The sequence below is a fragment of the Oreochromis aureus genome, linkage group 5, assembly GCF_013358895.1.
Source record: "Oreochromis aureus strain Israel breed Guangdong linkage group 5, ZZ_aureus, whole genome shotgun sequence".
Lineage (NCBI taxonomy): Eukaryota > Metazoa > Chordata > Actinopteri > Cichliformes > Cichlidae > Oreochromis > Oreochromis aureus.
In genome coordinates this window covers 33,814,410-33,840,422 of record NC_052946.1, presented here as the reverse complement: position 1 = coordinate 33,840,422, position 26,013 = coordinate 33,814,410, and the positions used below count along the sequence as shown (strand labels likewise).

General features: G+C 39.1%; 2 protein-coding genes across 2 annotated transcripts; both read left to right on the top strand.

Annotated features, from left to right (window-relative positions):
* Positions 1-1,112: 1,112 nt before the first annotated feature.
* On the top strand, positions 1,113-19,332 carry smarcd1 (SWI/SNF related, matrix associated, actin dependent regulator of chromatin, subfamily d, member 1). The gene is made up of 13 exons (XM_031738659.2): positions 1,113-1,338; positions 5,811-5,989; positions 6,231-6,273; positions 8,188-8,310; positions 10,028-10,150; positions 10,453-10,569; positions 11,155-11,256; positions 11,343-11,504; positions 11,988-12,085; positions 12,419-12,554; positions 14,901-15,023; positions 16,284-16,385; positions 17,753-19,332. The coding sequence occupies exons 1-13, from the start codon at positions 1,156-1,158 to the stop codon at positions 17,804-17,806; spliced, it is 1,545 nt and encodes a 514-aa protein (XP_031594519.1). The 5' UTR covers positions 1,113-1,155; the 3' UTR covers positions 17,807-19,332.
* A 1,203-nt stretch (positions 19,333-20,535) lies between these two features.
* On the top strand, positions 20,536-24,571 carry gpd1b (glycerol-3-phosphate dehydrogenase 1b). Its single transcript, XM_031738591.2, has 8 exons — positions 20,536-20,673; positions 22,059-22,236; positions 22,359-22,499; positions 22,605-22,743; positions 22,825-22,937; positions 23,176-23,412; positions 23,503-23,609; positions 23,972-24,571. The coding sequence occupies exons 1-8, from the start codon at positions 20,627-20,629 to the stop codon at positions 24,066-24,068; spliced, it is 1,059 nt and encodes a 352-aa protein (XP_031594451.1). The 5' UTR covers positions 20,536-20,626; the 3' UTR covers positions 24,069-24,571.
* Positions 24,572-26,013: the final 1,442 nt, after the last annotated feature.

The window sequence follows — 26,013 nt, the reverse complement described above, 5'->3', positions numbered from 1 at the left end:
ATCAAGTCACAGGATGCATTAAGTTTTTACAGGTCTGTATTTAGACCAGTAAAAACTTTTACTTTTACATGACTGTAAAACAAACTTGCAGCTTAGTAAGGTCAGTACCAAAGCAAAACACAAGGAAGGCTAACAAGATAAAGACAAAAAGGTCAGTCAAAAATCTAGGTTAACTTGCTGAGGTCAAAAAAACAGGCAGAGTGCACATAGACAGTCCAAGGCATGGATGAACAGGTAAGTGGAGACCTGGGGAAGATTAGGTGATGCTTCTTCTTGAAACTTTTTGCATTCCCTCTTTCACTACATCCATGAATGTTCTCTGTGGTCTTCCTCTCTTCCCTCTGCCTGGTAGCTCCATCTTTAACATTATTTGTCCAATGTAACCACTATCCTTCCTCTGCATATGACAGCTTTGCCTCTCTAACTTTGTCTCAATCTGAGCTGTACCTCCTAAATACTTATTTTTAAACTTGTCCATCCTGGTGACTGCAACAGTCTCCATACCATTCATCATCTCAGATCTCAATACCATTTTAAAAGCTTTCCCATTCGCTCTTGCTGCTATCCTTCTGTCACGAATCACCCTGATACTTGTCGCCACACACTCCATCCTGGCTACACTCTCGTCTTCACCTTTTTTGTTCACTGCCCATGGCTTTGGGGATGATGTTAAATTTATTAATTAAAAATGAATTACCACATTACCTAACTAAAATATCCATTAATTGTAGTCCAGTAGCATATTGTAGCAAAAAAAAACGTATCCATCTACAACAGTAATATCCTGGTCAATCCTATCCTGCTTTTTAAGTAATTATACTCTAACAGATGTAACATAAAACAAATATTTTGCGTAATAGCACAACTGAAGTGAGTACTCTTAATACCTTAAGTACATGTTTATGATTATAGTTAGAAACTTTTACATAACTAGTATTTTTAAAGAACTTATATGGAGTAATGGAGTATATTCACAGTACTTTTGTAACGTTGAACGAGGACCTATGCCGCCGTCATCGTCACCAGGTCTAATTTTGCTGTAGTACCACCAACAAACAGGGGAGGGCGTCTTGAACCTGTGACGTCCATCCCAACACTCGTTCTCGCTCTCGCGGTAGCTCCGCGCCTACACCGGCAGCGACATTCAGAGAGGAGATGGCGGCCAGAGGGGGGTTTCAGTCGGCACCGACGGGTGGTGGTGGAGCAATGGGACCTGGACCACCGGTACCGGGTGCAGGACCAGGCATGGGACCAGGAACACCTTCTGGAAGAATGGGACCATCGGCTGCCGCGCAGAACCACATGTACCGCTCACCGATGCCCGGGCCTGGGTACCCGGTAAGATATCGCTCTATCTTTGCTGCTGACGCGTTAGCGAGTCCGCTAGAACAAAGCCTCGCTCCGCTTGCTTTGTCCCTAGTGGCTAGCATTAACCCCCTTCACCAGCGTAGGCCACAGCTCATACTAACTAGCAGCCCGGTTCAAAATTGGTGATGCATTTGAAATATTTCACCAGTCGCTGTGGATGACCATCAGAGTTTGTTTGTTGTTTGAATTTGCTAACCCTCCCGCCTGCTAACATTAAGGTTAGCTAGCTAATCGCAGCATCCAGTTAGCTTAGCCTGCTAACCCCGCTAACTGTTAACTGTATTTCGACCAGTTTTCTTATCAAAAAGACCCAAAATGTGCACCGTGTAGTTTGTAAACATAACAATTAAACCATCCCTTAAGTTTTAGAAGTTGTAGTTTGTGAAGTTCAGGCTCGGTTCGAACTCAGAAGTTGTTATAAGTCGAGCCTACTTTTGAATGAATCGGCTGCATCAATATGAGTTTGTGTCAATGCAAATTTACAACCTACCTACAGAAACATTGATTAAGGAGAGGTGCCAGTCAGTAGCAGACTTCACTCTTTGTTTAGCTGGTGCAGTTTGTCTCGTCGAAGTTGGTGTTTTACAACTTGTAAAGTCTAACATCAGTGTGTCTATGTTTAGTGAGCCCACTGTTACTTGGCTGGTCTGCCGCAAAGTACACCAAGTACCAAGAAACGCTGGGATCTCAGCGTGAACTCACTACACATCTAAACTGCTGGAAGGATGTTTAGTTAATTTTGAGTTTTATAAGCTGATATTTTCTGATCTTCAAATCAGATTACAGCGGTTAGTCCATTGGTCACAATTAAGAATAATAATAATAATCACATGATTAATCTACAGTCGTTTCTCACATTTGAAATATAAAATAATTTACACAATCTATTAACATTTACACAGTGCAGAATTGATTTGAAAACACATTAACATTGTCCACCAGCAGCATTGGTAAACTAATCTTATTTGCCAGTATACCATCAACAAACTGGATATACAGTAACTGGTTGGTTGGTTGTTTGTCAGTCTCAGAAAGGGGAAAGTTGCCTCACAAACATTTGTCCAAATAGTCGAAAATTTACTTACGGACCTGCAGGTGATACACACATATTAAACACAATTTAACAGTAGTCTATGATCCCCTAAATTGCAGAGATACTCAGAGTAATTATGCAGTAAAATAGATAGAAAAACAGATGTCCAAAGGAGACAATTTCTACAAATTGTCACAATGAATACACAATAAAACCATGGTGCGTTCACCCTCAGCCACTAGTTATCTTGTTTGTTTTTTTAAGATTTGTGCTGTTTCAAGATATTGTGATAATATTTTGATTTATAGCACTTTTACATAGGTAGGTCCTCATACTCATTTGATTATATTAGTTAGGAAACTTGATGTTTTGGTCTCAGGTAGAAGAAAAAAACATAATTTTTAGTTTTAGTGATTTCCTGTCAGATTAAACATTTCCAGAATCCCATCCACATTCGCTGTGTTGCTCGTGTTTGGTCTAAAGTAGATGTTTCAGGCTCTGGTTGCCTTGGTAATACTGTAATTTATTTACCAACCTGTCTTATGTCAGTCAGCGGTATCAATGACGGCAGCTTGGAAAACGTCCTTCACTTTGTTTGCACTATTAAATGTTGCTGCTTGCAAGCTAAAGTCACCAATACAACGTTGTTTTTTCCCCTGTATCGCTGTAAATATAATCACAATTTTCCCTCAAATATTGTGATATAACTTTGAGGCTAATATCACCGACTCTGACTGTAATGGGAGAAGAATGAATATGGGGAACTGTGAAGGTGAACGCAAAGTGCACCTTCACAGTTGCCTGACTCTGAACCACGAAATAGTCTGATATAGACCAACTGTTTCAACTCTGGACGGTGATGTTGATTAGGTTGCCGAATATTTTTGTATGTCGAGGGTGGAAATCCCTGGAATATAATTTTTAAAAACCTCCCTTTAATACATATAGAGATGCACAGCTCACAGATGCACAGAAAATAAAAGAAAAAAAGTTTAAGCAGGTAAAATGACATCAGCTCATTTTCTATCTTGAAATCCCACACTATATTAGTATGGAGATACTGATCATTTCAGAAGTTTAACTGCAAGGTAGAAGATGCTGCCAAATTCTCCTTCTAGTTCTTATGTAACAGAATCAAGGTCCACGATGACTGCTGAGATTTAAAGGTGAGCTCCCTTTGGCTGAAGAAACTGAAATCTTTCATTTGCTTTCACATCCTGCAACACATCGTTCTGCACAGTGGGGACTCAAGAAAATGACCAAGAAGCAAACATTTTCAGTAAATCAGGACTTCAGACTCTAAATGTTTTCAAATGAATGGACTTTAAAGCTGATTGTGTGCTCCAGCGATATACTGCGTGCATGCTCCATTACTATATTTGATCAGAACTCTTTGGTTTCTTGGTCTTATTATCCCATGCATGCTCTTGCATTCATATTTAGTATCAGAGTATAAATTTTCATATCCTGATCTGTAGTCCTGGGTTTATTCCCCCGATATTGCATTGGATTGAGTCATCTCCAGCTAATATGTTATGTCTTAAGATAAGAGAATTGTATTAAAATCAAGATATAAACGATGAGTCATTTATCACTGATCCACAGCTGAAGTGTTTGCTTCTTAGCTACTACCAACCTGAAAGACAGCTCAGTAAATGGTTGTCACATATTTTTTCCCTTCCAACGTCCTTGGCAGCCTTTCACATCATAGTCAAAAGAGGCTTCATACTCTGAATACTGCAGATTTCCACTTGTTCTCAGGCAAGCCAAGGTTGCGCTGATGTATAGTGTAAAAAGTACTAAATGATCGGCATGTTTCCCCAATCTGCCTACACCACACTGTGTGGAAAAGGCAGAGCCCATTCATCTGGCCTGTATTGTTGAGAAGTCAATGTCCTTCACTCTTCCTCTCTTTCACTGTTCACCATGCGATGAAGAGAGAGTGTGTTTTGCCTTCATCTGTCACATTTGTTGGACTGACTGCAGGAGGAAAAGCTGCTATCAGTGATTTGTCACTTATCTGCTGCTCTCGCCTGCACTCATGCAGTCAAATACAAGAAGTCGCCTGTTTGAGTTCTTAGCACATGGTTTGGTGAGTTGGCTGTGGTGATTTTTGTGTATTTACTTTAATGAAAGGCATGCATAAATTTGCTGATACTGCTAATAGAAGGCATCAGATATAAAAGTATGTGGGCTGGGTCTCAGAGTGGTAGTGTTGAGTTTTTTGTGTGTTGTGGGATTTGTAATTTTCTGGAATATATTTACATCAGCAGATGTGCTGCAAATGTTTTGTTTGCAAATTTACATTGACGTTTTCCCACTGTGTCAGTTTTGCATTTTATTTAAAACACTACAAATGTATTCTCGGATCAATAAGAACTGAAATGGAACGGTAGAAAACTTTGATGTGTTTTGTCTTCAAGTCTGCACAAACATTGATCTTAATTTGTGCACTTTTCACTTTTGAGAATTAGCTACACAACAGCTCAAATGTTATTTTCACCTGTTATTTTCTGCTTTTGAAACTGATTTTTTTTTTTTTTTCCCTTTTTTTTTTATAAGCAAGGCTCAGAGTTGTTTTATTGCTACACCCATGGACTGCGTCTCTGCCGCTGTAGCTGCAAACGTTCAATTTTGGTGTGCATGGGTGGGGCCAGGGCTACATAGTCACAGATAGTCATGGGGTTAAATTGCCACTTGAAGCACAACTTGCCATGTTTGACCACAAGGTTGGTAGGAAAGTGTTGAATTGTTGTGAGCATTTATGTGTCGATCGGGGACCTTGGAGAGGATTACTGTTTGTAAGTTATTCAGGAACAATTTATACACATTTTATGGCTGCAGCAAAAGATTATTTTTTATCGTTTATTTCAAGTTGTGTTCTTTCCTCATACAAACACAGTCTGAAGTCAAATACATTGTTACACAAACCACCTCCCAGAATTTATGCTTGGGGATTAAAGTGTGTGTGTGTGTGTGTGTGTATATAGATAGATGGATAGATAGAGATAGATATATACACACACATATATATAGATACATATATATATTAGTGTAAAAATAATGGAAATAAGAAAGAAAAAGTAAAGAGGGAGACAAAAAGGCAAAATTAAAGTAATTACCAATCAGTTCCCAGTATAGTAGCTGCAGAAACTGATCACTTGAGCATAAGCAAAATGGAATTTTACCTCAAATACTTGTCGTGACAATTCACAGAAAACTTGTAAGGCAAGTTGGTCCACAGATTTCATTCTTAATACACCTTAAAATAAAGGCTAAGGTGTCTTGTTTAAAATATGCAAAATGTATCTTTTCTACACGTTCAAATGCTGTAAGCAGCTTTAAAATGAGAAAAAATTACAATTTTCAGCGGCCTTTTTGTGTGATCATGGCCTTATTTCCTATGCAGAGACCAGGCATGCCTCCTTCCAGTCGCATGACCCCTCAGGGACCAGCCATGGGCCCTCCAGGATACGGCAACAGCCCCGTGTCCCGTCCTGGCATGCCAGGTGTGATGGATCCGTCTCGTAAGAGGCCGGCTCCTCAACAGATTCAGCAGGTTCAGCAACAACAGAACCGCAACCAGCAGTAAGTCCCCACTCGCCGCCTACTCAGCCATGCTTTTTTTTCACAATTATTGCTGCCCTCTATTTAGGGGACTATTATTTTGTGTCTTTGTATGTGTGCAAGTGTATATGAACATGGTACCTGGAAAATGTATTCCACAGACTGAAGAATTTGACTGACTTCCTTGTCTTTTTTTAAAGACACACAAAGCTGCTCTGACTTGCACTCAAACACCTCTTGTTTTGATGATTTATTTTCACAGCACAAAGAAGAAGAAAATGGCTGATAAAATTCTACCTCAGAGGGTGAGTATTAATCAAACCACAGTGCATGAACAATCCATTAATTCCAGCTTTGATTATGCTGGAGATTACATCTGGCAGTCCATGTGAACTTTAATTTAAGTGGCTCCAAACAAAGGACAGTTGGTCTTTAAAGTGCCCTGGTTAAAATGCTGGGATTTAGAGAGTGCTAACTATAAGTGCTTGGGGCAATTTACTAAAGATTTTAGCACTGTACAATGCAAAATGGGGACCTCCAAAGGTTTTGTGATGACAGTAATGAACAAAATCGCTATTAACTCAAGTATTTTTTTCTCTCACTCCACCTGATCTCCCTGTCTTTCATCTCCCTGTATGTGAAAATAGGCTGCAGGGTGGACATAAACTGCACCTGTGATAAAGAAATGATCTACTTATCTTGTATCATGAAAATGGAGGTTGTAGTTCAGGAGGTAGACTAGGTCAGCTACTAATCGGAAGGTTGGTGGTTTGATCTCTGCATGTCAAATGTCCCGGGGCAAGATTGTAACCTCAGGTTGCTCATCGATAAATGTGTGTGAACGCACTTAGGTAGAAAAAGCATAGAAAATATGAATGAGGCAACTTGTATAAAGTGCTATGAGTACTCAGAGTAGAAAAGCACTGTATAAGAGCCATTCCATTTACCATTTGTCCTTAATCATGTGATACATTTAATAATCAGCACATTTCTGTTTTAAGTCACAAATCCAAGTGAACCGCTCACCGTCAAGCCCTCGCATTTCTGCTGGTTTTCAGAGATACTAAGAATAACTGATTTATGGTGCTGACCTCATATGATCCCACTAATGTGAATATACTGACTGCAGGGGAAAAAAAGTAGTTGTTAGTGAAGATTCACTTCAGCCAGTTTGCTTCTGAGGTGAACTCATAACTATGATTGATGACATGTCACTGACTCAAATAGGCCAACAGCTGGCAAGTCAGCTTGCCTGAGACACTCTTTTTGGAGCCTTGGGCCATCAGGTCATTAGTTATGTTGAACCCCAATTTTAGGCACTCATAGTGTTCTCCAGTGTGTGGATGTCAATCATAAATTTGTCAAGAAAAGAGTTCCTCTATTATATCCTTTTAATCCTTTATTAAATCTCACATCAACATTGTTTTCTCATAGGATGTTATAATTTAAAGTTGCAGTCTTATGATATCCTTTTCATTTATTCATATATATTTTACAGCTGAACAGAGTAGCTAGACAAATATGCGTTCATAAGAGAACACCATATGGAAGTAAGGGTGACTGTTGTATTTGATCTATTCCTGCACTTTATTTAAATGTAGACAGTGGTGTGATAGTAAAATTTCTGCTGCAATATCTTGGTTTTTCTGAAGAGAGATTTCTCTCTCCTTCTCTTGATCTGTCAAGCTTGAGATTCATTTTCAGCAGAAATAGACCCAGCATGTAAAGCTAGCAGAGCAGGCAGCAGATATGTGGTCACTCGTGGCTTACAGACCCGGTGGACACATACACATTCAGACTGGAATCAGGGAGTGTATGAACAACTGAGAAACTGGGTTTTCTCAGACTGACAGATGGAAAAAGAAGTACAGGTTACAGATTTTAATTTCAATCACGATTGATGCTTCCAAGGGTTAAAACGAGGACATTGTAATTAAGAACCATTAAGAACCAGTTGCTGTTATTCTCGTTTTTGCTTTCAGCACATATTGTCACTCGCTTTTTTTTTTTTTTCTTTTACTAATATTAAAGTTCAAGGATATCTGCCTGAATAAAAAGAGTTTTCTTTTTACAAGTTTAATGAATCCACTGTCTATTTAAATGATTTTGATTTCTAATACTCAATAATCGTGATCTCAGTCCTGGCCAGAATAAGTGATTATTATTATTAAAGATTATTTTAAAGACACCTGTAGTCACTAGTATCCTTTGTCTCCTAGATCAGGGAACTGGTCCCAGAGTCTCAGGCTTACATGGATCTGCTGGCTTTTGAGAGGAAGCTGGACCAGACCATCATGCGCAAGAGGCTGGACATTCAGGAGGCCCTCAAGAGGCCAATTAAGGTATATTTCAGTCAAGCTCATCTCAGGTGTTCCATGTTACCTTTAACTGATCATTTAAGAGTGATGTCAGTCAGTGAAAAGTTAGTCAGAACAAATGTCTGCATTTTACAGATTGTTGCTTACTTCCCTTTGATCTTCTGCACCACACTGTATTTGTTCAGATGATGACGCTGCCTAATGGTTTTATTGACTGTTTTTATGTTGCACTTGATGAAAAGATTTCTGAATATTATAATAATAATAATGGATTGCATTTATATAGCGCTTTTCGGGACCCCTCAAAGCGCTTTACAATACCACTATTCATTCACTCTCACATTCATACACCGGTGAAGGCAAGCTACAGTTGTAGCCACAGCTGCCCTGGGGCAGACTGACAGAGGCGAGGCTGCCATATCACGCCATCGGCCCCTCTGGCCAACACCAGTAGGCGGTAGGTGAAGTGTCTTGCCCAAGGACACAACGACCGAGACTGTCCGAGCCGGGAATCGAACCGGCAACCTTCCGATTACAAGACGAACACCCAAGTCTTGAGCCACGATCGCCCTTGTGACGTTAACACACATATTTTGTGTAAATTAAGGCGAACCTTATCCACAAGTGGCCGACGAGGCAGATGGAGCTAGATGTTTGATTTGGCTCAGATTTCAGTCTGCTCTAAATACTTGACTTCAAAGTTTTCTCTACTGTTAATCCTTCTGATAATCCCTGTTATGTTCCTATCAGGCTCACATGTGAGCGCACGACACATACCAAAATCTACTGTTTGAGGAGCAGCTAATCAGAAGAAAGCCACCTTGAAATAGGTGTCTTTAAAGGTAGAGGACATAAAAGGGCTCTACCAAGGGCCGCTATCAGAATACTTTATTAATTTCAGCGGAAATTATGTGGTCACAGCTGCTACAAGACAGTAAAAACAGTAATTAACTAAACTAAATTAAATAATTCAATATATTGCAAAGTTACAAAATATAACAAAATGGCTCTAATCATAAATATCCTAGTATATTACCCAAAATTAAATGTATATGGTTGACATTGCAGTGCCCTTCTTATCATATTAACTTTATTTTCTCTGTAGAGGATGTGATATTAAGGGTGTGCAACTATTGCAGTGTATACTGTGCTTTAGATTCAGGAAGGCCAGCACGTCATGGAGTGGGTGGGAGAAATTGTCCAGTGCTGTTCTTATCTTGGACAACATCCGCCTCTCCGACACCACCTTTAGAGAGTCCAGCTCCATCCCCAGTTTTCATTTTATGCAGTCTGTTAGCATCTGTGACCCTCAACCTGCTGTGCCAGCATGCAACAGCATAGGGGATGACACTGGCCACAACAGACTCCTAGAAAATCCTGAGCATTGTCCAACAGATGTTAAAAGACCTCAGCCACCTCAGAAAAGGGACTGCTCTCGTCCTTCCTCTACTGAGCAGTGGTGTTTTTAAACAGAGTCCAGTTTAATGTCAGTGTGTACTCTGAAGTATTTATAGCGAAATTTATAGATATTTATATATTTTTATACTATATTATATTTTTATAGACAATTTATAGAGATCTCTCTATATAAATGCATATTTTACTTGTATGAGGGGAGGGAAAAAAAAGATGCAGTCCAGAAAATGGCCATAATGTGTCCAGACTCAGTGTAGCTATAAAGTCAGTGTTGAGTAACTGATGAGACACAAATGTAAAGTTTCTTTTCTGTTATTGTTTTCAGCAAAAGAGAAAGCTAAGGATTTTTATCTCCAACACCTTCAACCCAGCAAAGCCTGATGCTGAGGATGGAGAGGGCACAGTGGCATCATGGGAGCTACGTGTCGAGGGGCGCCTGCTGGAAGATGTAAGCTTGTCAAATTTGTTCAGTTTATAGTAATTATTTGTGGCTGCCCAGTTAAGTATGGCTTAGTTGGTTTGCTGTATTGGGATAATGTAAAAAGTAGTTTTTATTTTCCAAAGTAGGGTCAAAAATTGCCATCAAACTATTAAGATTATGATGGTCTTCTTAGGTTACACGGACCTAAGACTGTTAAACAGATCATTTTAGCTTCAGTGTTATTTCTTTATCTTTAATTTTTCTGTAAAAATATTTCAGCCTAATATCACAGGCAGCTTACTTAACGTGGTATTTAATTTTGTTTGCAGACAGCCGTGTCCAAGTATGAAGCCACGAAACAGAAAAGAAAGTTCTCCTCATTCTTCAAGTCCTTGGTGATCGAGCTGGACAAAGATCTATACGGTCCAGATAATCACCTTGTGGAAGTAAGATGTTTTTTTTAATCACATCTGAAAGTATCAATGTTCATTACTTTTCTAATCATGTTTTTGTTGAATATCTTTTTATGGTTCTTAGAGTAATTTAAAGTATAATATGGAAGATTTCTGTATTGATAAGTTTTAAAACAACTGGTTAAACTGAGTGTTACAAACAGATAACAGCTAACCAATGACTGAATTATAAACATATTTTTAGTTTCAACGAGTATAAGTGTACTAACTGCTGTGAAGTGAAGTTACCTTGATGGTAGGTAATGGTAGCTACTTTATTAGAATGAACTGATTTAGGGTGAGTATATGTGACTAAATGTAATGTAAACAACACAATAATATATGTGCTTGGACATGACCATAGTTTATGCATAAGTCGCTTAAGGCAGACTACTTCTGTGATCTCACAATACTTAATGACACTGCATCCTTTATTATTTTTCTTCTTTTGCTTCTCCAACATCAGAAGTTGTGAATAATACTATGCGTTTATATAAGATCAACAGATATTAATGAACAATATTAACTTGGAGACTTAACTAATTACTTGTTCCTTAAATGCTGCTTGGATCACTTCAGTGGCATAGGACTGCTACAACCCAGGAGACCGATGGTTTCCAGGTGAAGAGGCCAGGTGATGTGGGTGTTCGTTGCACCGTCCTTCTCATGCTTGATTACCAGGTAAACAGACTCTGTTCTCAGCGAGTGATCTTGAAACATTTCTTCATGAATTCACTCACCTTTTCGTCTTTTTGTGTGCCGCACAGCCCCCTCAGTTCAAGCTGGACCCCCGACTGGCCCGTATGTTGGGTATCCACACCCAGACCAGACCTGTCATCATTCAGGCCCTGTGGCAGTACGTGAAGACCCACAAACTCCAGGACCCACATGAGCGGGAGTTCATCAACTGTGACAAATACTTGCAGCAGGTGAGCGCAGTTGCTTTTTCACACATCAGACATGTTAAAGTGGTACATTTTGTCACTTGATTTTCACCAAAAGGTGGCCCACTCCATTTCTTAAATGTGATGAACATTAGCTGGTAGCTGGAAAGAGCAACTGGTGTCATAGTTTTTCTGGATCCTGCTGTGGATGTTGAACAGCTCGCCTTCCCCTCTCTCTATCTATCCTTTTATGGAGACATTCTCTCTTTCTGGGTCACTGTCCAGTCTCTTGGTGCTTTTTCTGCTCTACCAAGATAAACATAGGATTTTATAAGGTTAATGATTTATTCCTACTGAACTGATATAATTTCAGAGTGCATAATAAGCATTATCAAGCTCTAACGTAATTTAAATGTGTTTGTCAGGCATATTCTTAACGTGAACAAACCAGTGTATTCTGCTGGATGCTTCAGAGTAGTGAAGACATGTTTATCTAAACATTCTTTATTTCATACTTTCATTTTGCAGATCTTTGAGACTCAGCGAATGAAGTTTTCTGAGATCCCACAGCGCTTGCATGCACTTCTCATGCCCCCAGAGCCCATCATCATCAACCATCTGATCAGGTATGTTTTGATTCTACAAAAAAATCATTATCAATATGTCAGTAAATGGAATAAATCCAAATTTTTTGTTATAATAACAAATTTAATTTTGTCCACTGATCCATGCTTTGACCCAGTTATTGTTTCTCTTCTAATTATTTTTCTTGTCTTAATTAGCAGCAAGCACTAAATGCTCAAAAAGCTTCCGGTCTATGAGAATTTTAACCCTTTTTAGGATTGGATTGCTGCTGTTGTTGAGTAATTTAATCGCTTGTTGCTAATGTGATTTAATCACATACTGTAAAGAAGAAGAAAAAAACATACTCTACACAGTAAACTGTATTGTTTTGATAGTGTGGATCCTAATGACCAAAAGAAGACTGCCTGCTATGACATTGATGTGGAGGTGGACGACACACTGAAGACCCAGATGAACTCCTTCCTTCTCTCCACAGCCAGCCAGCAGGAAATAGCAGGGCTGGACAACAAGGTGCATACCTCACCCAGCAGTCACTCGCTGTTCTTTTTATGGATGTTACCAAGTTTTATGTTTGTCCTGATAGTTTTAGACAGGGCTGTTTCCAGAGTGGGAGTAGTGTTTCCTGTTTCCTAGAGTTTTGTGTGGCCTTTTGATGACTTTAACTACTAAATCATCCCCTTCTGTAGTGGAGGGGAAAAAAGTTTTTTCTTTTTCTTTGATTTTTTTCAAGCAGTGAGCAGGTTTTTCTAATGTGCAGATCTTGCAACTTAAAAACAAAAATTAAACAATTGGGAATGTGCTGTTTTTTATATATGTCTATAGATATATAGGTATATATATCCACCCAAGGAATCTTTGATTGAACCTATCATTTCGATTGTCTCCCATTTTGTGAACCTGCTGAGGGCAATTTCACACATATTTGCTCCCTCAAATTGCTGCCTGTGTATTACTGGCCTCTTACTCCGTTTTGAGGTCGATCAGGTCTTCTTGACCTCCTGCTAGCGCCCGTTACCTTGACTGGGATGGCTGTAATCACATTGATAAGGCACAAAGCCATTCAGCAAAAAGACGTCCCTCTGTGGAGTCTTTGTTCTAAAGCAACTCAACAATCTAACAACAGAGATTGTTTACAGGATACAGACGCCTTTCATTTTGTTACTTTCTTTTGGGTTTGGTGAGGATTGCTGTTATACATCCTGTTCCTGCTGGCCTAATATTAGAAAAAGCCTGTAGCTTAGCCTTGTTGAACTATTTGTTGTGCATTTTGAGAGCCTGAGAATCTTATAAACCAGAGACGGGGCTCGTTTTTTTCCCCAGCACCTCTGTTAAGGTTTTCCAAAATAAAACTTTTCCAAATATTTCCCTGTGCCAAGATATAGTCAGGCTTTGTAGTCAGTGAATAGTAAAGCACATTTTAACGTCTGTGTTTTTTGTTTTTTATAGTTTGCTGAGCAATTTGGCCATCTGGGTGACTTTGAATATTAAATGCCTCTGACTACGATACATATAATTACTACATTAAGTTTCCAACACATCGATTATCTGGGAACACTGAAAGAGTGCTGCTTAGGTGTAAATAGGTCCTTGTATCATGGAAGAAAAAATTGAACGGAATAATGGTCTCATAGGTAAGGCAAGTCTTCTGTGAGCTGAGATAGTTGTGATTCACTTTAAAGGCGCAGATTCTTGGGGACCCCCTCCTGCAGTCACTCACCTCCTCATCCTGACAAATTGGTCTCTTTTAAATTCCAAAAGGAATCCAGGGTCACATCTGGGGTCTTGTTTTTATAGCAGAGATAATGGAGATCTGAGGCTTGAATCCCCAAAAGAGAGCCTGTTGATGAGTGCACTCTGATGCAACTATTTCCCCTTTGATTATCCTGTGCATGTTCACTTTTGCTGGTTAGAGACTACAGTACCTTTTAATTACAGGCCAAGGTTATATCCATATTTTTTAGGGATGCGCATGACTGGATGATTAAAAGTAGCTGGCTTCACTAGTTGGCACCAGAAATACTTGTCAGTTAAATAAATTATTCATATTTTATTAATGTAAACCTCTTAAATGTTGGGTCTGGGGACAGAAAACTGCCACACCAGTCAACACAGATCTGCAACTCTTTTATCTGTAAAATGAACGGCTGTATGCAGGCTCTATAAACAACATATTACCACTCGAATGGAAACATGTATTACCACATTCTGCCTGTTGACAGGAGCATTAGCCACTCTCTGCAAAGTAATCTGTCATTGTGCGTGTGTGTGCAATATTCTGTGTGGCCCAGAGTACCACAATACAATCTGATTTTCGAGGAATATGGTTTGAAATGGCTCTTATATTTGTACAGACAGTGTAATTGCAGCATTTAGGTGCTTAATATGGACTTTCAGTGTTTTCTGACTTTTAGTTTAGTCGACTACATTAGTGTTATTTTTTTTTTTTACCCTGTTTAATTGATTCATTCATTCCAAGTTAAGTTGTTAAGCATTATATTAAAGCATATATGTATGTATGTACATATATATATGTGTGTGTGTACATATGTATATGTATATAGGTGTGGATAGATGGATGGATGTCCGCCTTTGTTATTGTGACATGTTTTTTTTTGTGTGTGTGTAACTTTATTGACTACATAGGTGTCAGAGAAAATGATAGGAAAGATATATCAGTGTAATTAGAGGTTTTAAAACCGCTCGTATAATTTATGGTGCAATAAAAGATTTATTATAAAGGGATGTCCCTGATGTAATCGTTTTCATCTGAGGAATACTAAACACCTGTTAATTTGGTTAGCTACATCAAGTCTTTTAACATAACGGGTGTTCTCTGTTGTGCTTGATTCTTCTCAGATCCATGAAACCATTGAGACCATTAACCAGCTGAAGACCCAGAGGGAGTTCATGTTGAGTTTTGCCAGGGATCCTCAGGGCTTTATCAACGACTGGCTGCAGTCCCAGTGCAGAGACCTCAAGGTGAGTGTGTCTGTCCTGCTACTTTAAGAGAGAATCTTAAAGTAGCATTGAGCTTTTTTTTTTTTATTATTATCTCTAGTGACAGCAGGCATCAGTAGAGGTACCATGTCATCAAATCCTCCTCCAGCACACGTCACTGTGATTGGCTGTGTAGGATATGTGTAAGAATAAGAGAAACATTTTGAACCGCCTAAAGTTTATATCTAAATGTGGAGTTGAGGTTCGTTCACATGAGTAAGTGCTGAGTAATCCTTTTTACCACACAGCCGTTCAGAAATAAACCCCTTATGGATCAGAAAGAGGACAGAGCAGCAGCACCAGTTTCTCCACTGACAACCTTAAAAAAAGATAAGAATGCAACGCAGCAGAAAGATGCACAGCATCACAAGTAGAAAGACGTGACTCATTGCTTTCCTCTACCAGATTTTGCGATTCTGTTCCACCACAGTCAGATTTCACTATTTTTATTTCTGCCTACTCTGTACATAAGGCATCCGATTCTTTTCTTTCATTTTATTTTTTCCTGTTGTAGAACAGGGGTCCATTTCTTTTCCTTAGGCCGTTTTGTGATTTGATTTATGTAAAAATAAATAAGTGACCCGACTTCCTGTAAAATTAATTTAAATGCAAAGCTTTAAGCAGATTATGGGCATGTTATTTGTAGACAGAAAAGAAATGTCAGGAATAACAAACAGAAGTAGAAGGTGGGGAAAAAAGACACCTTCTGGGGTCAAAATATCACACAAGTAGACAATAACAGATGACCAGATAATTAAATGAAAGCCACAATTTTTTTTATGTCATAAAATGCTCTGTGCCATATTTGTAACTTGGCAATCCACAGATTTGGAGGTATTAGAGTTTAACAGTATTTGATCCTTTGACTTGAGTTTACGTCGTGCATTGCTCGACCGTGTGAAAGGGAGACCTCAGATCATGCACACAAACCCCATGCTGCTCAATCAGGTGTAGCAGAGTCAAAATAGAGCGTGAAACATTTAATAACATGTCTGACTGCATGCATGCTCGCCCCCATCTTTCTTTGAGCGAGCCGGTTAACTGCTTGACCAGCTGTCACCCACCTGCAGTGTTTGCTCAGTCGGATCGCTGTAAAATTGAACAAATTCAGTCTGAAGCTCAGTAGTTGCTCTCAAAGCAAATCCCCAGTTGGCCTTGCGGAGACCCTGTGCCCTTTAATTTATCAGCTGTGGCACTAGTTTAGATGGAGTTTGATACAATAATATCTCTTTCTGTTAACAGACCATGACAGATGTGGTAGGAAACCCAGAAGAGGAGCGAAGAGCAGAGTTTTACTACCAGCCGTGGGCTCAGGAGGCCGTCTGCCGTTACTTCTACTCCAAGGTAACTCAGTTTTCTTTGTTTTATTTTAGCAAAGAGATCGTACCAAAGAATTTAGCTTTTATAGAGACGTTTGTGGTTTTCAGATGATGAATTTTTATTACTTAAATATGTCGTACTCGGCTTATCATTGTTTTCAAAAATGTCTCAGTGGAATCTGCCATGGTGCAACAAGGCATCCACATGAATAACTGATAGGATGTCATTTTGGAGTTTTCCATTTAGATACACAGCAGAATGTTTTCATATCAAATTATAGACATCAGTAGTGTTTATTTTTAGATAACATATTTAGGCTGATCCATCTGGGTTTGTACAGAAGTCAACAATGTCTTAATTACTTTCTTAGTTAATACATAATTTTATTTTTATAAGATATAAGAACTAAAGGAAAACACACTATTTCTAGAGCCTTTTCTAAAATTGTTATTACAGACCAAAAGAAGTGGGAATCACCAGACACCCCACGCTATATTATCACAATACTTCACTCACAATACAATATTATTGTGATTTTAACGTTCTTTTGCGATATGCTGAGTATTTCAATAACACATATTGTAATTTATGACCTGACCTCAAAATTAAGCTATCTGTATTTATCTAATAAGAAAATTTATATCGCACAGCTTTTTTTCTTTACTGCAAAGTAAAGTAGTTACCAACGTCACTAAAAACTACCTTAAATATCGCCATAAGACTCAGTCCATCAGTCTGTGACTGAATATGGTCGAGTTGGCAATTACATGCAGTCTGTTACTGTGATAAATTGTTGAAAATCTCATATTTGTTGCCATCTCCATAAACATAAATTCACATTTCACTACATTTATTTATTACAGTTGCACTCAGCAACCTTCCTGCTCAATGGGGATATAACCAGAGTACAACCAGCTGGCAGCCAGTTGAGTTGAGTCCCCTCGAGTTGTGTTCATTGACAAAGACAGTTCAGACTGACGACATGATGGTGGCAATCTGTCTGCATCTATAAAGTAACAGTGTGTCTGGTGTTTGATGCTTTTTCAGTTCAGCCAGGTTTGCTCTGCTAATGTTGCTTATGCTAATGTTATCTCAGGATGGTAGTTTGTAAGATGACTCCTCTCATTCATAATAGTCCCAGAGTATTTGAATACATTTAAAAACATTTAATATAGTATCACTTCCCACCTCAGCCCCCTTGGCTCCAGTCACTATTAGCAAACTTTGATCTACGATGAAGAACATCTTACTCGTGACTTGCTAAATATTTACCAGCACTATTGGATGCACTTTGAGCCCATGCATACCCCTGTTATTTTTTTTTATCTCAGGTTGCTTTTTAATGCTGACTTGTGCTGATTAAATCATCTCTATGTGAAAACATCTTTTAGGTCCAGCAGAGGCGGCAGGAGCTGGAGCAGGCGCTCGGCATCAGGAACACCTAAAAAAAGTCGTCACATGCAGCAGGAAATGAGAAGACATGTTTTGCTGGTGGAGACAACTAATGTGTGTGTGTGGGACATTTAAACTGACAAACGTAGAGAGAGAGATAGATAAAAGATGGCCTCAGCATTTTCTAGGATGTCAATTTTCCTTTATTTTCACCCCCCCAGTTTGGTTTCTGCTTTATCTTTTCTTTTAATGACAGATTTTTCTCCTCCTCACACCAAGAGCTCTTGAGCAAAGTTGTCTTTAATTTAAGTTAGATTTTTTTTTTTTTCATGTCTTAGCCTTAGCTAGAAGCATTCCTTTCATTTTGACACATTGTGTCCTCACAAAAACGTAGATTGTACACAGATGAAAAGCAGAGGGCAGACTGTACCTCGCAACTTTAAATGTATTGTCCCTGGAACAAAAAATAATCTTAAATCAGCCGGAATGTGTCGAGTCTGGCGTGGCTCTTTGTTCCCCTTTTTGGAAAGTAAATTTACACTTTCAACTCCAAGTCTGGCCCCTGGACGCTTGCCCGTTTAGTTAAATATTGATTGTGATTGTGTTTGTAATCAATTGGGCTTTTTTGCTACACATTGGCTGTTCATATGTCACCTTGTATTAAGTTGCCATTGGTTATTTTTCACAGTTTGTGGCACAGTCTTTTGAGACATTTTAAAGCTCAGTCAATCACAGCAGATTATACATTGTTGTTGGAAAGCGGTTTTATTTGTTAAAGGTGCCATTTGTTATGACGTTTATTTTTCCTCCTTTTTGTTACTATCAGTGATCCTTGTTTTAAAAATATGTATTATATCCGTACTTGTCTTGTTAGCTAGTACAGATTATCATTGAAGTAGCTAGTATGAGTACCTCTAGTCATTAAAGTTTTGTAAATACTGAGCAGAAAAAAACTGAAGATGGATGTGAAGTAAACCTGTATCACTTATCCTGGCTGATCTTTTTCTTAAGTCGTTGTCTATGATCAGATAGTCAAACCAGTATATTATTAATTGGCCCTCGCTCTCTGAGCCCAGTGGTTTAGCTCTCCGCAACAAAGTAAAGACAGCAGTGACGCTTTACAAAGCACGGCTCTGCAGGGAGACATGCAGTCGGATTCACGTCGCCTGCAAGCTGGGAAGAGTTAAAACGCCTGCGTTTTTAGTTTAGTGTATTTTAATTACGTGCAGAGAAGCCATAAAACACATGTGGTGGAGCAGATTTGAGGAGCCGGAGCTTCTTCACACACTGACTGAAGACCTGGTTTCTGTGGGTTTAATGGTCGTTTCCCTGTATGAGGTTAAAATGAGTGTCCTGGCTGAAAATGTTTGCGTATGTGCATTTTAATAATGAATTCCAAGAATACACTAATAAAGGTTTGGGCAGGTACACAATTTGAAACAAGCATCGGGGAACCTCTGGGGTGTAAAACAACACTGGGGGGTGGGACTGTAGAATTGTGAATCTGCAGACTTTTTCATGGACCAAACCTATTTTTCTGTATGTTCTTATGTTATAATAAAGGATTATGTAAAATGTCTTCTCGTTGTCTGTGATGTTTTTCCCCCCGTTTATCTTTCATGTGGTTTCATATTCCTGTGTGGATCAGCATCGGGTTGCATTTAAAGCTTGCTATTACACACCACACAGTATAATTTGTTATTTCACCCACAAAGTTTATCATCATGCAAAACCAAACCAGGGAATATTCCACAAAGTCTCCCTGTTGTCTCTGAAAGAAACACGTCACTGAGTCAGTGTGTGCCTTTGTGGCATGTAGTGCATTAATATTGTTAATACTGATGCATAGGGAGGATTTAGCTTGCAGCTGGTGGAAGCTGAGCTGCATTTAACAAATGTACACTTGGGTAGTTTAATGATTTCCCTGCCAGGGCTTACACCCCTCTCTAGGGCTATTTAAGAAAACAGTCTAAAGGGGTCCTGAGATGATTAATGGTCCTCAAAAAGAAAACATCCCACCCCCTTTGTTTTGCATTAATAATGAAGACATTAAATACTTTATCCTTTGTGAACTAATGAAGCTGCCTGAAAAGTGCACAGGGGGATTTGTTTAGTGTAAGGACTTGAATATGAAATGTGAAGTAAACTTGGCAACCCTAGTTTTAATGTTGCATACTTTTAAAATAAGAGTGTGGTATTTCCAGACCTCGTGTTGTTCTTTTTCTCTTCTGTTACTCCTGATTCCCCAGTGGTCTCCATCTGACTCCGTTCCAAGCCTGGTTCTTTAGGAGGTTTCTTTCTTCCCACTGTCGCCAAGCGCTTGCTTATAAGGGCTCATTTGATTACTGGGGTTTTCTTAATTTAGTCTTAGAGTCTCCTGATCGGCGCAATACAAAAAAATTTTTTAAACTAAACTCAAGCTTCATTTTAAAAAGTCTGTCCCAGAGTCCACAGAAATACTTGAGTAGCATAAATGTGATTAGCCGCTTCACCGAGGTTTGAGTTTTGATTTTTAAATGGATTACAGAAGTTTGCTGTCAGTCGATCTAATCATCAGCTTTGATTGTCTGAAGCCCAATCGGTTTAAAATGCGCAGATTCTATTGATTGAATAATGTAAATTGATTAGGTCAAAATCATTGTATGCTTAAGTTTGTGAGCGCCTGCTTTCAATTGAAAAAAAAAAAAAAAAAAAGCTGTTGGACTATCCTGTTGCGCGGTGTGGAAAAGTTTGTTCCTGTGAGGCAACAGAGCAGACCAACCATCAGGAGAGGGTGTGCTTGCGCCTCAGCTGTGTGTCCGGTATAAATACAGTGCGTCCTGGCTTCAGTGTGTCTTCGCAGCAGCTGCAGCTTAGGGTTGAAAGTCAAGTACATGATGGCAACACCGAAGAAGGTCTGTGTGATTGGCTCTGGTAACTGGTGAGTAAAGGAGTTTAGATCACTTTTTCTGCACCTTAGGATTCCTTTCAGTTTAGAGTTAAGTGGGGTGGAGATCAGTTAATGGTGCGCATAAATAAGTAAATTCCAATCAACATATCGGTATTTTTATTTTGGGGGTTTGTAAGGTTACACCCACAGTGGGACTTTTTGTGAAGGCGGTCTAAAGTTGGTAAACTTGGAGGCCAGGAGGCAACTTTAGCCTCTGAGAGTGGATAAATGATTCATAATTTCCTGCTGCTTTGCAGGACTGGAGAGTGGATTTTTTTTTTTCTTTGAATATGATGACCTTTGATATCCTGAAAAAATCTTTACTGAAGATTCCCTTTTCATTATTCTGCAACATTAGTGCTGAGTCAGCACTGATGGGGCATTGATGTCTCTCAGCCAGTGTGGCATTTTAGTGGTGGAAGCAGTATGTAATACTATATTACGATTAAAATTGTTGGCTGCTTTTATAGGTTTGTATCAAAGTTTTTTTTAAAAATGCAGCAGACTGGATCCCAACTATTTCTATCCATACTGATTATTACTGATGCATTAACTGGTTACCTATATTTTAAAGGCAAAGTTGTTTGATGGGAAGCATTTCAGCTTTGCCCTAAACCTAAATAATACCTAAATATTAATGTAAAATTAATGTGGTCAAATAAAAAACATAACCTCTGAGCTCTAAGGTGCAGTGCAGAAAAGGTGCTGTGTTTTAGTGAAGTACCTAAGTAGGGCCCTGACCAGTATCTCATAGTAGCCTAAAAGGTCAACTGGGAGATCTGAAATATGATCATTAAAGGGAGTTCTCCTAGCTCTTAGCTTCAGTTATGCTGAGCTTATATGTGAAATGAAATTGAATTAGGTCCTTCTAATGTGTTTTTTGTTGTTTATTTTTTAAAATATATATTTCACCTGGATTTTTTTCTAGCCTAGAAGAGTATTTTAAAGCTATTTAAAACACATAATAGTTGCGTTCTCCTTTTATACACTAATAGAGGTCCATCTGCCAGTGAGAAATGATTTCCTTATGTCTTTAAGTGACTGACAGTATTAAGTTTGCCACTGAGATTTTACTGTAATTCCTATAAACTGATCTTTGTGTAGCTGTTTTCAGTGTTTAAGCTCCCAGATATAAGCAACAGTTGACCTAAGAACATCTGAACATCTCGAAATCAAAGGAGTATCTGCTAAACCAAATAGTCAATAACCTTTTGTTCAACTTTTTCTCCCTCAGTCTCTCTGGGAGCACAGAAATTTGTTTACATTTGTTGTTTACATTTCACAGACGAAAACTGAGAACAGTTTTTTGCAAGCAGTACATTCATTCAGCCAGTATTGTGGCAGCAGAATGATTTCCTGTGTCACCATGTCCACAGGGGCTCTGCCATTGCCAAGATTGTGGGAGCCAATGCAGCCAAGTATGACAAGTTTGACACCACAGTGAACATGTGGGTGTTTGAGGAGACAGTGAACGGTCGCAAGCTCACAGAAATCATCAACACAGACCATGAAAATGTGAAATATCTGCCCGGTCACAAGTTGCCTCCCAATGTGGTGAGTCTGACAGCACTCTTTCTCCCTCTAGGACTGTTTATTGAGTCCAGAAGACGGCACATACACCGTGTTTTATCTCTTTGCTGATCCCAGGTCCTACTCTGACTTCTCTCTTTCATTAGGTGGCTGTTCCAGACTTGGTCGAGTCTGTGAAAGGAGCTGACATCCTGATCTTCGTGGTTCCTCACCAGTTTATTGTGCGAGTGTGTGACACCATCAAAGATCACATAAAAAAGGATGCGATAGGGATGTCTCTTATCAAGGTAACATCATCCTAATAAAATTTTTCTTTTAAAACACAGTGCGCTAAAGCCTGGGAAATATTTTACAAATAAGTGAGGGGATTTTAACATAACTGTTTACTTTAGGGTGTCGATGCCAGTCCAGAAGGTCTGAAGCTGATCTCAGAGGTTATCCGAGGGAAACTGGGCATCACCATGACAGTCCTCATGGGTGCAAACATTGCCAATGAGGTCGCTGATGAGAAGTTCTGTGAAACAACCATTGGTATGGAGTTTATTTCTTTAATAAATAATATTATTAAACGTAATATGGGAACAGATTGAGATTATTTGTCTGTAATTTCAGGGTGCAAGGACAAAGAACATGGGTTGTTGCTGAAGGAGCTGATGCAGACCACCAACTTCCGTGTGACTGTGGTGGAGGAGTCTGATGTTGTGGAGATCTGTGGCGCACTCAAGGTGTTTCATCCTCACCAAGCTAAATGCTTAAAAATGCTTTATTACAGATTAACTGTGAAAAAAAGTATATGTATAAATACACTGTGCATATGCATCCAAAGCAGCAGAGCCACATCTAAATGAATCTGTGTATTTACTATATAGAAAAGACGGTGTTTGTCAAAAAAGTACACTCTCATCTATATCTACACAGTAAAGATTCCTCACATTCATATATATAACTTCATCATCACTGCAGAACATCGTGGCAGTAGGAGCAGGCTTCTGTGATGGCCTGGGATTTGGAGACAACACCAAGGCAGCAGTGATTCGTCTCGGCCTGATGGAGATGATCTCCTTCGCCAAGGTCTTCTGCACTAACTGCCCCGTCTCACCTGCCACCTTCCTGGAGAGCTGCGGCATCGCCGACCTCATCACAACCTGCTATGGTGGACGCAACCGAAAGATTGGAGAGGCATTTGCCAAAACGGGCAAAGTACGAAACAGCTCCTGTATCTCTCATGTCAGTCTTCCTCTCTTGTTATTAAAATTATAATAATGTGGCGCTCGCTGTCTCTCCTTGTAGACCATTGAGCAGTTGGAGAAGGAGCTGCTGAATGGTCAGAAGCTTCAGGGCCCAGCAACAGCAACTGAGGTCCACCAGGTCTTGAAACAGAAAAACATGGTGGAGAAGTAAGTCTCTCTTGTGTTTTATTATTATCATTATTGTATTTTACCTTTTTACAATCAATGATACTTACCTGTTTTGCATATGTTTGAGTTGGATACTCAAGAAGAAAGCCGTGCCATAAAAACAAGTACACAGTGAAGTTGCTGGAACCAGCTTTTAGATTAATGAATAAAAATGTCTCTTTCCAAAAATAAGCAAATTCACATGTCAGCACCTCTGAAGCTCACTAATGAGCTTGTTTGTTTAAAGTTACTGCGTTATATTTACTCTAGACACATGAGAGTGATATCAGTCTTTTCATCTAACTCTGGCAAGAATGTGAATGTGGAACTATTTCCTTAATAATCTCCATTTGTCCTTGCAGGTTTCCTCTTTTCACTGCCGTTTATCAGATCTGCTTCAATGGCCACCCAGTCTCAGAGTTCATCAAGTGCTTGCAAAACCACCCAGAGCACATGTGAGGGCCTGGTAAATGGATAGAAGTTTGGACAAACTTTCACACTACAATTACAGTATCACCAAGGACATTAAAGGGGGACAGGTAGTCCTGACTCCTGTTTTAGTCTCAAACAGAGAAAAGAAAAAGTGGAGCAGACTTGCCTCCCACCTGCCTGAGCCACATGTGTTGACCTATTGTTGTTACTGACAGAGGCATGCATTTGGTTTCTACGTCTGTCTTTACTGATTGCCGCACAAATCTTTTAAGTCTTAAAAGTTTTAAGAATTTGAATTGTTCTCCTTTACGACACACAAACCATGACCTGACTGTTATGAAATGTTACATAATACCTTGCGTAAAAGTGCCCTGACTTGCCTTTTCACTGAGGCGTTTGTTTTGTGAAGCACTGAAGGGGGGGAAAAAAAAAAATATAACCACTCCCACTGTTTCATCATGTGGGCTTCCTGAAATATAACTGCTTACAATACAAAATCTATTTTGAAATAAATTATTGATCTTGTTTTATTTTTGTGCCTATTTATGTTTTCTTTTGAACTTGGTGGTGCATGCCTGCAGGACACACGCATACACTCAGGAAGTGCCCCACTGTAATCTGACCTGAGCTCAGTCTGGCTGCCACTCTAAACTCTTCACCTTTACCATTTCCTAGCACGTCTGCCTCAACCTTTCTCTAAGGCCACATCCTGGTTTCAGCCACAGCCCCCATATGTGATAGCTCCATTGTTCCAAATAGATTCCTGAATTTTCTGTAATTTATTCAGTGCAATCATTAATGCCCTTGTTATTTCCCCCACTTAATTAAGTCACAAATATCCCTGGAGGTGCAACAAAGCCATATGTCCGTCTCCATATGCCAATATATCCCATCAATTTTCAGTCCCTGTTAGTCAGTGGCAGCCTGTTTGCTCTGGCCTTGAAATGAAAATCTGCATACTTCTGTTTTCTAATTAAACACACAGAAACAACAGTCCTATCCATGCAAGCCTTTGGATCACAGAAATATGTTTCTTTTTAAAAAATTTTCAGCTGTGTCGCTCATTTATACGGAAATGTAGAGCTGCCACCCAGGCAAAAGAAAAATAGAAGTATATCACGTTATAACGTGAAAAGTTTATTGTTCTAACAAGATACTTTTCATATTTGTACAATATACTTTTGACGTTTGAACAATATAATATGACGTTATTACAATATGCATAATTATCACGTTCGTACAATATAAATATCACGTTCGTACAATATAAATATTATATTGTACGAACGTGATAATTATGCATATTGTAATAACGTGATATTATATTGTACAAACATGAAAAGTATCTTGTTAGAACAATAAACTTTTCACGTTATGACGTGATATACTTATATTTTTGTTTTGCCTGGGTGGCAGCTCTACGCTTCCGTACATTTATGTGAGTGGACTGTAAAGTTACATCATTGGGCACTTCTTTAAAACTGGACTCCCTTGCTGAAATCCCTTGCATAGTTATTGAGTCAACTGGCCTGTGAGATATCTAATAATAACTCTCTCCAAAGGAGCAAATGGTCATCTATAATTAGACAGGGCTACAGCCACCTCATACTCTGCCGAACAAGACAATACCATACCATTGTACTGCAGTGGAAATCCCAAAGTTGTGTGCCATTTTAAAATTTTGTTTTATTTTGATAAACGAACACGAGTTTTTTACAATGAATTTCTGGCTAAGATGTTGCATAAAGTTTCTTGAGAATTTATAGTTGCAATACACCCACTGACCACTTGGGAGCGCAATCGCATCAATCACAAACTCATCGCTTAATGTGGTGGCTTTTTCTAAACCATCCGAGAGGCGCTACCAGTTTAGATAACCGAAAACAGGGATTCCTGAGAAGGAGCTGTTAAACCTCACAAGTTGTATGAGCACAACTCTGATATGCAGCTGTGCGTCTGAAAGTCAGGCTCT